This window comes from Phaenicophaeus curvirostris, chromosome 3 (assembly GCF_032191515.1).
Source record: "Phaenicophaeus curvirostris isolate KB17595 chromosome 3, BPBGC_Pcur_1.0, whole genome shotgun sequence".
In the NCBI taxonomy this organism is placed as follows: domain Eukaryota; kingdom Metazoa; phylum Chordata; class Aves; order Cuculiformes; family Cuculidae; genus Phaenicophaeus; species Phaenicophaeus curvirostris.
In genome coordinates this window covers 73,394,461-73,407,801 of record NC_091394.1, presented here as the reverse complement: position 1 = coordinate 73,407,801, position 13,341 = coordinate 73,394,461, and the positions used below count along the sequence as shown (strand labels likewise).

General features: G+C 38.3%; 1 protein-coding gene across 3 annotated transcripts in view; it reads left to right on the top strand.

Moving 5' to 3' along the window:
- RUNX1T1 (RUNX1 partner transcriptional co-repressor 1) overlaps positions 1-13,341 on the top strand; it is a 110,617-nt gene that overhangs the window by 16,962 nt on the left and 80,314 nt on the right. Inside the window, exon 2 of one of the 3 annotated variants that reach the window (XM_069854332.1) lies at positions 1,365-1,537. The exons of the other annotated variants lie outside the window; for them this stretch is intronic. Coding sequence (XP_069710433.1) covers positions 1,450-1,537 — 88 coding nt within the window. The 5' untranslated portion in view covers positions 1,365-1,449. The remainder of the gene's footprint in view (positions 1-1,364; positions 1,538-13,341) is intronic. 3 annotated transcript variants of the gene reach the window in all.

Genomic DNA, 13,341 nt, shown 5'->3' with positions numbered 1-13,341 from the left:
TTAGGGGATGTTGTATGCATTTATGGACATGTAAAGCGTTATGCAAAAGTCCAGACAATTGAAAAATACATGGTTCATGAGAAAGCACAACTGAAAGGTAAAATTATTACCTATATAAGAACATGGTGACAACTGGAGAATTCAACACAAAATAAAAATAATCTTAGAAAAATAGTTATTACACCCAAGTTGAGGACTCCTAACCACATTGTGGAGTTTATTTCCAAATGCCAAAGGCAGTTGTGTCATATTGAAAGCTTCACAGCTGCCAAATCCTGTGTAGAGCCCTGCAGTCCTTACACAGCCTCTTGGTCTTATTGAAGTCAGTAGAACTTTGGCTTGTGCTGGGGCTATGGGGAACTCCTTTGTTCTGTAACCTTAGCTTTAACTTGAGAAGGTTTGTTTTGATTTGAGAAGGGTGCTTGTTTGTGGGAAAGGTAGCAATTTCTAGTACAAACAGAAATGGTATCTTCTGCAAATGTCCTTGGGTGCTACATCTTTTTTCAGTAAGATCTTGTCCAGGAGAGAGTTGGGGCTGGGTTCTTTGTGAGGTGCATGCAGCTGCAACCAGGTCCTCATGCATGCTTAACTTATGTCCCCAAATACCTGAGTAGTGGATGCAGATTGAAGCATGTATGTAACTGTGTGTGCCTGGCTCTGAAAATACTTCTGCCTTGATGTAATTATGAACCTCTGAAAAGCATATATTAATGTATTGGAAAAACTGACAATGCTGTACTACAGGCTCATACTAATGACAAAGTATTTGTGTAACTCAAATAAACAGTTTTTGTTGGTGTTGGAGTGGGAGGGAAATTGCCATTTCAAATGTGGGAGTACGGTTTGTAAATATATGAATAGCTTTCTGATCTCCCTTTATTTAAATGTGTTTGCTGTTATGACTTACAAATCCAAATTAGTATAGTGATGTGCAATTGCAGGGTCTCTATTTTTAGTAACCATGCTTGTTTAATAAATTATTCTCTAGAGCTTCTGTTGAACCAGGTAAAGTATGTAGTATTTTATATTATATGAATGTATTTAAACCCAAGCATTTTTACACAATTAGGTAATAGGTGTTTTCATGGTAGAATCCAGGCCACCCTTACTTTGTTGCCCTCTAAATGTCTACTATTTTAAATAAGCAACTTATGAAACAAGCCTTTGTTGAAGAACTAATACAGTTTTAAAGTACTGCCTTACATTAACTAAAAAATTGTGAGTAATTGCTGTAGAATGATAGGGATTTTGTCTTACCTTTTTATTTAAGATTGCTATTATCATGCAAATAAAGAGGTGTGGTGCTTCAAACTGGCTGTGATATGTGCTTCTTTTTTTTTTTCCCCATTTGTTGTTGTCAATAGAAAAGATTGGTCTCTGGGCTGGTGAACATAATATCTGTCCCAGTCAGAAAAGGAAAGAGGAAATTAGCAGAGCGATTGGTGGAGAATGATATCTGTCAAAAGAAACACTTGGAGAGCACTGAGTTTAGTGATAGGTGACTGCCGGAAAAAAGGGAACTTTGAATTTTGTCAAGGTAAGGAACAGAAAAATATTTGATTTTGTAATGTGCATACCTTTTAGACGTTATTTTAATGACTGTACCTTGCCTTGTAAACTGTAACTAAAAAAGAAATCTTTCCCTTTAGCCTCCACAGAATCTGCTTAAATCAATGAAAGTGGTGTCTTCATTTTAGTACCACTGAGAGAGTACAGCAATAACAATAAAATCATTCATTGATGACTTTTCTAAAGTCTTCCTTAGCTTCAAAATACACGTATGTGAAATTTTAAACTGTTTTTTTTTTGTGTGTATATGTTTTTGATGAAAAAAGTGCTTTTTATCTGACATGTAAATATTATTTGACCGGTCTGTAAAAATAATGAAGTTCAGTTTCCTGAACTGTGAATTGGAATGGTATTTGCAACAATGTTAAGGTAGAGTTGTAATCATGTTGGCAAAATGGTTGGTATTGTAATTTAGTGGAAGCCTCTGGTAAACTCTTTGCGTTGGGAATCTGTGATAAATTTGATTGAGATAATATTGAGAATGGATATTCCTACTTCTTGTGTGCAAAGATTTTTACCCTACTGGAAAAGTAAATCTGTTATGGCAGAACAAAATTTCTCGATAACCTGTGATTCCTGCTGTTACTTTAACTACACTTTTTTTCCCCCTAAAATAGCATGTCTAGATGGCAAGAAACTATTAAACTGTTTCTAAGTACTTTCCAACAGTGTAATACTTCGTTCTCAATGTTGGACTATATGACCTAACTTTGATAAAACATGATACCAAAATAAAACAAACAGTGTCTGAGTACTCTAGGCTATGCTCTGGTTAGTTTTAAAGGCAGCTAAGCATTGATCATATCATTATTCTCCCCACCTGAGGAACTGTGGTCCATCCTGCTCTTTCTGTGGGATGTGGAAGGGTGATGGAGCACAGAGGAGACAGCCGTCGCTTTGTGTCTAGGGGCTGGGACAGGGATTTTGTGCAACAGTGTGAACATACCTTTTAAAAATTAATTCCTATTAGACATGAATTTGCCTTCTAATTCTTGCTCAGTTTGAAACAAACAAATTCTTTTCTGTGACCTTCCTGTTCACAGACAGCATTGGAAAAGAATGCATAATATTAGCAGGGATTGTTCTTGCATTTTTATTTTCATAATTTAACAGTGTTTAGCTTCTGACTAATGCTCCTTTTGACTATCTACAGTCTGTTTTTCAAAGTGCAAATGTACCCCATACAGGTGGTTGTTGTTTGGTTGCTTTTGCCGTATGGGTCTTCATAAAGGATTTTAAAAATAAATGTAAAAGTAAAGATTTCGGGCCTGAGGCATGCAGTGCTGGCATACTCATGGGAAGGTTATTGTGGCTTATTGCTGTCAGAGCACATGCAAGATAGTGGAAATTCCCTACGATTTAGGAAAAAGGTGTGCTTTCTAATACTGTTCATTTTTATAGAAAGAGGTAAATAATATCATTAAAATTCACTTCAACTTTATAAAGTCCAAATGATCTGGTTTTACTAAAATATTCATAATGGGAGGGAACAGCATGTTACCTTTCTTGATAACCATCCGGCAAGTCTGACTGCATGTGTCACCTGGGTGCAGGCACATCTCTACCATTGTGAAGTTGCTGTATACTAAATGATGTATGATTGTGTAGTCCTATCAGTGTAGGCTTATACCAAAATGAAACACGTCCTCTCTGTAACATAACTTACAGAGTTAACAATATTGTGTATTTTTTCACCTTGGTAGTGAAGATAGTCCAAAGCTGCTTTGGAGCTCTTTATAAAAGTGATGAGTGGTGGTTAGCAATTGTTAGATCTGTGAGTGTTCCAATTTTGACATTTACTAGAAACGAGGTGACTGGGTAAGGTATCTACATCTGGAAGTATGAGTTTGTCACACATTCAAAATTTTTCATCTTAAATAGCCAAGAAGCTCCACATTGAAATCTGTGATTAGAGATGAGGCCAACACTCTTATAACTTTTCAATGTAGACTTTGCTGCGTACAAAAAGATTTGGCTTACTGTTTGAAACCAAAATAGAATGAAAAGAAAAATAAAAGGTGTTTGAGTCTATCACCTCCTTGAGGCAGTGGCCTCACGTAGTATTAGAGTACCTGTCTATGTTTCTGTGATCCCTTTTGTGTATCCTCATCCATCTTTTGCTGTTGCAAAGTCTTCTCTTCCTGGTTTCCTTTTTTATCGTCAAAAGAATTGTTTGATGTGTATGTATCTATCTGTCTATCGATTTTAAAGACTACAACTGAAATAATACACCACCACCACCCCACCCCCAGCATATAACAGACGCAAGAGGGGACGAGTGTATTATAGACAGTGAATTGTCATTACACAGCTCACAATCAGATTTTCATCTGTTCATGTGGTGCACACCTGTGGCTTGCTGGCATTGTTCTTGATTAGAGTGTGAGAGATCTTAATGAAAAACAAAGCTGGGATGACAAGAGCCTCCACAGCACACACGGGTTACTTCACGCGTTGTAAGAAAGTGAAATTTGAAGTACACTGGTTTGTAGAGAGTGCCTTATGATGAGGGAGCGTGCCTGGGTGACTCTGCAAAGGCAGCCAGGGCCCTGCTTGTTACTGGCTTGAAAATAAGGCTTTTTTCTGTGTAGGTCAGTTTGATTTGGACCTGTTCAGACTGGTGGCTGACTTCTCCAGCTTACTTTCTGAGCCAATAAGAGTATCCTGGGCAGGAATCCAGCTGCTGAAGTACAAAGAAAATAACCCATAATCTACATAAAATGCTAGCGGATGAGGAAGGGAGGAAATTTATGAAGAATAACGGAGTTTCGGAATAACTGTCTTAGAATTTAAGGGGAGTGTGTGACATTAGTATTTATTTTAATTTGAAAATATGATCTTTGAAACCTTTGAGGTGAGCAGAGGATGAGATCTCACAATATGATATATTCATTAGTACACTGAAACCAAACACTCCAGCTGAAGCTGAAGTTCCTTTTTCAAAGTGTATTTTTTTCCCCTGAGTTTGCAGAGTCTGGGTTCTCTCCACCCCCTACCCCCCACCCCCTCCACGTACTGTGGCTCTGATAATGTTAATGGGCTTTGCCCCACATGGAGCAGCGAGTGTATTGTACCACTGATCACTGATCCCAGGTCAGTGTGATGCGTGAAATCAATTTATTTGAATCTCTTTGCCTGTATAGGAATTTGGCAGTGTGCCAGTTGTTTTCATTTAACGTTCTTTGTGTTGAACACAGACAAGGAGGCATGCTTTTGTACTCTTCTTTCTTCTGGGCTCTTCTTCTTTCAGCCAATATTCTATTCTGTGGATTTTTCAGAAAGAGGTAGGAATGCGTTACCTTTTAAAAAATCATTTTTGTTTAAATAGCCTTTAAAGAGTGTAGAAACTAGGTCAGTCATGGAGCAGCCCGTGTAGGTTTTTCTCCAAGTATGGGTGGTAACATCTGCCTTTTCCAGTTTCTTAAATTTGGGGAAAAGGAGGGAGAAAACATTGTTCTATTTCTCTAATGCTTGGTTCTATGGTATATGTCATTTTGTAAGACAAAGACTCTTCAATAGTGCTTAAATCAGGATAAATTTATTTCTAAATAAGTCAGTGTTTGGCATTTGGTTGGATGAATTGGAAATACTTTGCAGGATCTTTTTCATTTTGACTTATGACTTTAACGTAAGCATTAATTTGGGAATTCCTTGCCTCGTCTTTCTTTCTGTCCCTCCTCTTCCCCAGTTATTTAATATTTCAAATGACTGGCTGAAGAATAGCTACCCTAAAGTACCTATTTTTTTTTTCCCCCATGATTTTATGAAAAAGCAGCAAGCTCTGTGGAACAGAGCAAGTAATGTAGCCCTTCTTAAAGAGTGGGAAAAAAGAAAAAAGGAATAGACAGCACTAGATATTTCCATCAGGATTTGTTTTCGAGCTTGGTGTTGGGAGCAGCAGAGAGCGGGAGTAGAGGAATCTGTTGATGCTCGGGGCGGTTGGTGCGGAAGTTGATATGCAGAACCGTGGAGCCGTGCAGGGGTCAGACTTGTACACATCAGCCCCGTTTCCTTGTTTAATTACCTGAAGAGCAAAACATCCAGGCTGGGAGTGTGTGAAAACCCAGTATCTCGAGCTGCAGTTTGCTGCTCTGACATCCTGCGAGGCCAGCCCTGTCTGCCTGCACACGTCAGGGCTGGTTCCTGACAGCGGGCTATCTCTGCCGGGCCTGGGTTCCTTCCATTCAGGAGGCATTGTGTGGAAGAGGGTTTGGTCAGCAATTTGAGGTTCCTGCCGGTTCTTCCAGCCCGGACAACCTTCTGACAGATAGGCCTGATTTTTTTTTCTTTTAAAGAATAATAATAATAAAAAAATTGGCTCTTTTTAGTCTTTCCCTTGCAATTCTGGCATTGGTATAGCACCGACTGAAACAAAGCACGTTAACCCTTTTGCTTCTAAGTTCGCAGCTTTTTCCGTTTACTTTTTTGTTCTTCCTCCCCTTGCTCGACTTCTTTTGTCTTCAGAGGTAAAATATTCTGAAAAGCCATTTCTTTTAGGTGGTGTTTGTGCTATGCAGCAAATACACTTTTGAAAATATCAGGGTTTTTTGTAGCGATCATTAACATAATTGTCATTCATGGCATGTTAAGTTTTTCATTTTCAGCATGCTTGGAATTCATCTCGTGGAATAAAACCAAACCAATGTTTGTTCAGGCATGGCCAGTTAAAATAGTGGTGGCAGCTATCAACGCTTCCAGTCTTGTCATTCATGTGATTTTCTTTGGTGTCCAGCCTGGTGTCCAGTTTTAAAGTGTTTTGGATAGGGTCTTGCTCTTCATAGCTTCTGTTTGTTGAGGTAGCTCAACAGGCTGAAGGTGCAGGTGCACGAGGCAGGGCTCTGTGCACTGGTCAGGGTTGGGCCCATAGGTGGGTTGGGCTCGTTGGGGTGTCAAGCTCAAGGTCATAGCTGAAAGATACCAAAATGTTCATTCTAGGACAGGGCTTGAATATATTTTTTTAATTGTGATAAATTAAAGCATGACTTCTTGTTTGAATGGCAAGTGAAGAACATGGCTTTTATTTGGATAATTTTAATACTCTAGTTTATAGTGCAGAGCTGTTAATAGTTGTACTGGCAGAACTTGAGATCACAAGGTACAAGTAGTAGAGGGAGGGAGCATAATTAATATGGCTTTGCAGTGAAAATGAGCGTAGCATGTGACTATTGCTTTGTATTATTGTGGGCAGAAGCTGGTCCGACAAAGGTATTTGTGGTTGTAAGAGTGGAGAAGGGAGAGCTGAAAGTTCACTATAGTTTCATTTTCTTTTATGCTGAAGGCTTTCCATCCAGTCTGCAAACTTACGCCTGTAGTCTTGTAGAACATTTTCACGTGCTAATAATTTGGGTACTTTGTAGGTGAGATTGAAAATATTTGAGCAGTAACTTATGTTTTCCCTGATAATTTTTCTTTAAGATTTTGTAATGCAGATTTAGAGGCATACTTTTCTTTTGGCAAACAGACATTTCCAGGTCTTAGTGGACCCTTCATCAGGAGAAAGCAGCTTTTACTGGGCATACACAGCTGGGAGTCAATGATAGTGTAGTGACCAAAAGAGTCATGATCTATTGCACCACTAACCCGCCATCTAAGGAGCATTTGCAGGGAGTGGTGCAACAAAAATCTATTACAGCGTAACAGATCGATAATAGTGATCTAATAAATCCTTTAAATACATACATAATCTTTCACCTTTAGAATTAGTCTCCCTTCTTCATTGTGAACTCCTTAGGCTATTTAGGTGTAAAGGAACCTTTAAGTAAAAGTGAATTGCATGCGGTTTTAAATCCCTTTATCCTGTCTTACTGTAAAGAAGCCATAGTGGAAATAAGAATTGCTTGTATATACACAATGGAAAAGAAGACTGTTTATGCATTGTGGTCAGTTGTCATGTTCCTCTGGAGTTTGTACATATATAGAGAAGTTTGTTAAACCTTTACAAGTCATATAAGTCATGTCCCTCTTTCTAGTGTTTTACAGGCCTTTATGTTTTTTTGCAAAGTTCATAAATCTAATGAACTACCCATGACCTCTACCCAATCGTTACCCACCTCAACCAGCAGCATGGTATAAGAAAGTTCTGTACAGACAAATAGTGATGACGGTAACTACACTGTCTGTCTCCCACCCATTGGGTGTCTAGCTCCTCTTTGAAATGGCAGATGATAATAGTCTTCAATCCATGATTGTCACCTCAAAAATCCCTAAGAGGTAATGGTTTAAAATTGCCATTATGTTTAGAACTGCAAAAATATTTAGCTTGGCCATTCTCCACAAGTCTCTGCTGTAACAATCTTGCTTAAGGAAAGTTCTTGTTGGATAATGGTTCCCAAGCTGGTTTGGGCTTTATTAAAACTGGCACCTTGCATTGTGCCCAGACATTTACTGCTGCTCTTTGCAGATGTTCTCCTAGTGTGAAGTGGTGTAATTTGCTCTTGGTATGAAATTCCACTTCATAATCACCTCTGTATTCTTCTCCTGCTTCTCCTCTGAATGGCTACAACGAAGCACCATGTGGAGTATAACACAATTAGATAAAATGAAATGATATTTAAAGGCCTGTGTTCCTCGAGGCTTCTCTCTGTTCCTAAAGAAGCAAAGATTTTGTATGTTAATTTTTCTTAGCTGTGATGGGATTCATCTGGGTCAGACTAAAAGCACAAAGTTTGTGTCCATGCAAAGTGCTTACAGGGAGCATGGTGTGCTCCTCTGATTGCACAACATTAAGAGGGTCCCATTCTGGCTCAGTTTTGGATCGGAAAACTAACTGGCACAGTGTTTGTCAACATTGAGTGATGTTTGCTGGTTATTGATCATACATTGATGTGTTAATTGTGGGTAAAATTTTATGGTAGCGCACACAGCTTCAAATTCTGGAACTTCTAGCTTTAAGGGCTAGAGAAACAGGAGAGGATGAATGTCCAAGGCAGCAGGAGCACAGACAAGATATGTAGTGGATTGAAGGAGGGAGGTGTGCAGTACAGCGAGGAGGTGGCTCTGGTATCAAGACTGTAAGTGTAGGTGTGATAGCAGAGAGGAAACAGAGGGCACTGAATGGAAAAGTTAAGAGGAAAAGCGTACTGGGAGGTGTAAATAAGAAAACAATGGAAAGAAAAAAAGATTTCTTTGAGTAAAACCAGTACCTTCCTTTTGTCACTCACAAAACGATAGTGTTTTCTCATCATCAAGGGTTGAATGAGTCTGTGTACTAATTCTGCTGTGTTTCCAGATGCTGAACTGCATTAGAGCAGTTCACTTGGTAATATTGCTTTGCCATTTTAGCAATTACAGGGTCTGCCAGTGTGTTGTCCTATTATAACTGTGAGAAGACTCATCCATAACCACTTTTCTGTCAGGACTTGGTTCTCATAATGCAAAAAAGTGACCCCCTCCCTGCCTTTATGCCATTAGATGTTTTCATTCATCAGGGAAAGCTGAAACATTTGATGAGGAAGTGGCTCTCACCTGACTCTGGAAAGAAAATAATTTAAACGAGCAAATAATGCTTTGTCATCTTAGATGTTTTCAAATATATTTTTTTTTTCCAGTCCTTATTCAATGTACTCTGGGAATTACTCGGTAGATGATGGATGTAATACTAAAATAGAGGCAATAACAGTAAATACCAACATACTGTGCAGTGGCAATGCTGTGATATTGCTGGCACAACGATGTATATAACCACATAAGAAGGCATGCAGGCCTGGTTTCCAGCCCATTTTTAGTGGAGGACAGTTGTAAAGATTTTGCTGCCTGATGTAAGATTATGCTTTATTTTCTGAATGCTTGTAATTTTTTTTTTTTACAAGCACAACATTATCTTTCTATTGTTGGATATATATATTGACTATTACTGTTCTTTGACTTCCCTCATATATCTGATCACTATTGCGGTTTGCAAATTGGTATTGAAACTCATAAGCAACAACAGATTTTTTTATCGAGGCTCCCTTGAACAAAGCTTTTGTACCATTATAAAGGTAGTAGATAAGTACATATTGATCAATATATGACAAAGAAGGGAGGTCAAGAGGTAAGAATATTTCCATATAAAATATATTTTCCTTGTTGAAAATGGCAGTACGAGCATAAATAAATGTTTTGTATTGCTGTGTATTTGCTCCACCTGGTGGATTTTCCTGAAAGTGTTTTTGATCCTTGTTAATAAGGGGAAGCTCTGTGCTAATTAAATAAAGAACACACTACCAAGAGCAAATACTGTTTTTTTTAGTGTAGCCATAGCATTGCAAAAGGCACATTTGGGGAAGTAGAACATTGAAATTCAGATATTTCTCTTGGCTATATTTGGTTAATACAGTAATCACTATGAAAGCATGGCATTCCAAATCAATTAATGATAACAGTTTACTCTTGGACTCATCTAGAGATTAGTAATTAAAAAGTCCAAATCTGTATGGCTTGTGGTGTTGTACGTGATTGGTGAAAGCAAGGATTTGCTATGGCTCCCCCCACCCAGTTCTTGAGCCCCCCTGATGAGAAGTAGCAGTGCTATTGAAAAAGAGAGTTCCTGTGCTGAAGTGTTACTGCTCTACATCAGCATAAAATCTGTCTGTCATTAAGCTAGCTTTGCAAGCATTGTTGTCTTTGCAATTCGTAAGGACTTGGTTATGCTTTGATCATCTCATTGTTCTCCTTAGGTTATTTTTTTCATTTAGAGTGTAATGGCTCCCTAACAGAAGGTGAAGTTTAGAAAATAGTGTCTCCATATGCAAGGGATTTGGAGACCTTTTTATTGTCTTTAAAAATGTCATTCATAGTCCTCATTAGCATTTATTGTTGCAAGCGTACAAGCAGAAAATGTGAAATTGGTATGTCATGAATAGCTCCACAGAGCTCTAGAGTACTGAAATTTTGCCTGCAGTGTGGTGTGGGGCAGGCATTGAGAGAAAGCTGGCCAGATGGCTGCCAGCACAGAGCAGAGCTGCAGGTTTTTGTCTCTGGTGCTGAGAGGAGGGAAAGTTCACTGGAGCATACGCTATCACCCCTTGCGTTTTAACAAAACTAACTCGCCATCAGTCAAAACAGGGAGGTGGTGACATTGAAACAAAAGTTTTCAATATAACGTAACAGTCCTTGTCAAATGAATAAAATGTGTTTAGTTAGTGTCACAAATATTGACATGTTACGAATAAAAATGCAAAGCTGGGATTTATGGCTAGTGGTAGATACACTTTCACACAAATATGCTCTCACATTATCTTTATTATGAAAATCCTATGCATTGAAAAGACATCGATTAGAGGTCAAAACTAGGGTTAATATACTACAGCAGGAGGAGTTTCCCTACCCATGTTAAATGGGCAAACACTCTTGAGCTTCAAGTCAAAAAGCAACTGATTGCTTGAAACCTTTTTATTTTTTTTCTTTTAATTCTTCTCCTTTTTGCATTTAAAATATGATCCTAGTTCAGCGGGATCAGATATTCTCATTCGGGCTTATCCATGTCACACAATGTATTCTTTCTCCTGTCAGTGAAACGGTATCTTTGGTGTTTTCTTATGTCCTTTCAGAAATAATATCAAATCAATATCAAATTTTCTAAATTGCTTTAGTCTTGTCTGTGCTCAGATGATGTGGTAGTTTCTTTTGAATCTGAATGATGATTGAAATTAAGAGTCAATTCTAATTTACTTTACCCACACTATAGAAAATACTGTATTTAATAAAAAATGCAAAGCAAAACTTGGTTTAGTCCAGATAAAGTGAAAGAAATAGACAGCAGACCAGGTAGATACATGTGAGTTTACCCACATGAGTGTTGTTACTAAAATGCACGTTTTGCTCTATAAGAGCTTGTGTTCTTTAAAACCTAAAACCCTGCCATTCTGGGTCAATTGATTTTTTTGTGGAACTATTCTTCTCCTGTGATAGATCTTTATATATATTTTCATTGTTTTAAAATCTGAAATACCCCTGAAATGCCACTTGGATATTTGGCAACATTCAACAAGAATAAATGTTTTTGGTTCTTTTTGATCAAAAAGCAATAGGCAATCGAGGTTGCCAAGTCTGACCCCTGACCCACTGCCAAGGTTGCCTTTTCTTAACAGATGATTTGAAATCCTTTTTAGAGGACAGATTTCTGATTACCCTTTTCAAATAGTATGACTTTTACATTTTCTTAACAGAGAAAAGAGATGAACACTTTCTCATCTCCAGTGAATTTAATCCAGTACTAGAGGTGACATGATGAACAGTTTCTCTTAGACAACCAAGAGTATTTTCTTTACAACTTGCTGACTCTAGCTTTCAACTCTTGAGTATTTGTGTAGATAATTTCAATTAGTCTGTGTTTTATGGTCTATGTATGTTTTTAAGGGTAGCATTTGTCTTTTTTTTTTTTTTTTCAGAAATCCAGAAAGCCTTGCCAGTAAGGAAATGCTTAGGGAAATGTTTACTGTTACCTCGCAAATGCTTTGTGTTGCACACATTAAGAGCTAGTGTTAACAGAGAAGCACATATCTTATTGGAATATTTTAATTCTGTTTCCAAGCAAACAATTGGAAGTTTAAAAAGTGCCTTTCTTGAATCACTTGAGCTCTTTTGTGGTAATGCAGTACAAACAAGGGAGGCTAGGTACAATGTTGTTGAAAAGTGCAGTGTTGGGTGCACTGCTGTTGCATCAGGTGGTAGGAGATCCTGGGCAGCAAGAAATTAGTGAGCTTCTCTTGAAGGTGTTGCCTTTACTATACTTTCATTGGACATTCAACTGAATAAAGTTCAGAAAACATCCAGAATTGGTTGTCCCTTGTCCCCCCCATCAGCTCTACAGCTCACACATTAGGTGGGTTTGCCCTGTCAGTGGGGTGCCTTAAGAAAACACTAATAGCTTCCAGCTGGGTGGAAAATCAAAACGTTTGGGGGCTGACAAAACTAGCAGATTTGAATTTGAAAGCCCAGCTAATGCCTCCATTTTTATTTACCACTCGCCCATAAAAGATTATTTTCCAATATGTCAGCCTCATTTGGTGGCCAGTGGTCTGAAAGTGAAAGTGGAACAAGCAAGCGGGGAAATCTGGACATTAGTGAGTCCGCCCTTTCAAGCTGGTGTGCCACTTTGTGGAATGGCCTTCCCTGAGATTGGGGGGGTCCTAATGACCATTCATCAATGCTCGTTGACTGATCATTGAGTGCCTTCTCATTCAGTTTATCAAGTCTTGCACATAAAAAGTCAGAATAAGCACTATTCAGCTTTGTTAAAGCCAACTAGGAGTAAAATGCTCCATTTGAACCCATTTTGCCCTTGGTTTTTCACTTTGTTAATGCAGTCCTGCTTAAATGAGTGCTTTTATTGGGTCAGTTAGAATATCTGAAACTATTAATTCTCTTGTATTGAATAGCTGGTGGCAGGCCAGAGCAGATGGGGTAGAGAACTATTTGGTTGGATGTATTGCTTTCAATTAGGATCAATGAGGTTTCAGCTCCTTTGAATTAACTCACTTAATACCCACTGTGTGAAGTCACAATGTATCACAACAGTCTGCTATAAGTAGAGCGGGAAGTTGAGAAGTCCTACAGAAGAGCTTTGAGTTAAATTCTTCCTTCACTGTTAATAGAGAGCTTTCATTAACTACAGATGCATTTCAGTGGACTTCCAGTCACTGTTATTAAGCTAGGTTTGTACAAAAGGCAATCTCTGTGCTGTTAAATGGTGATCATTTGGATTTTCTCTTTTCCATCAGATCCATGTCTTAGTGACCTTGTATCCCCCAGTGCATAAAAATATTTTTCCCCCCCTTCAAATGTATGAAT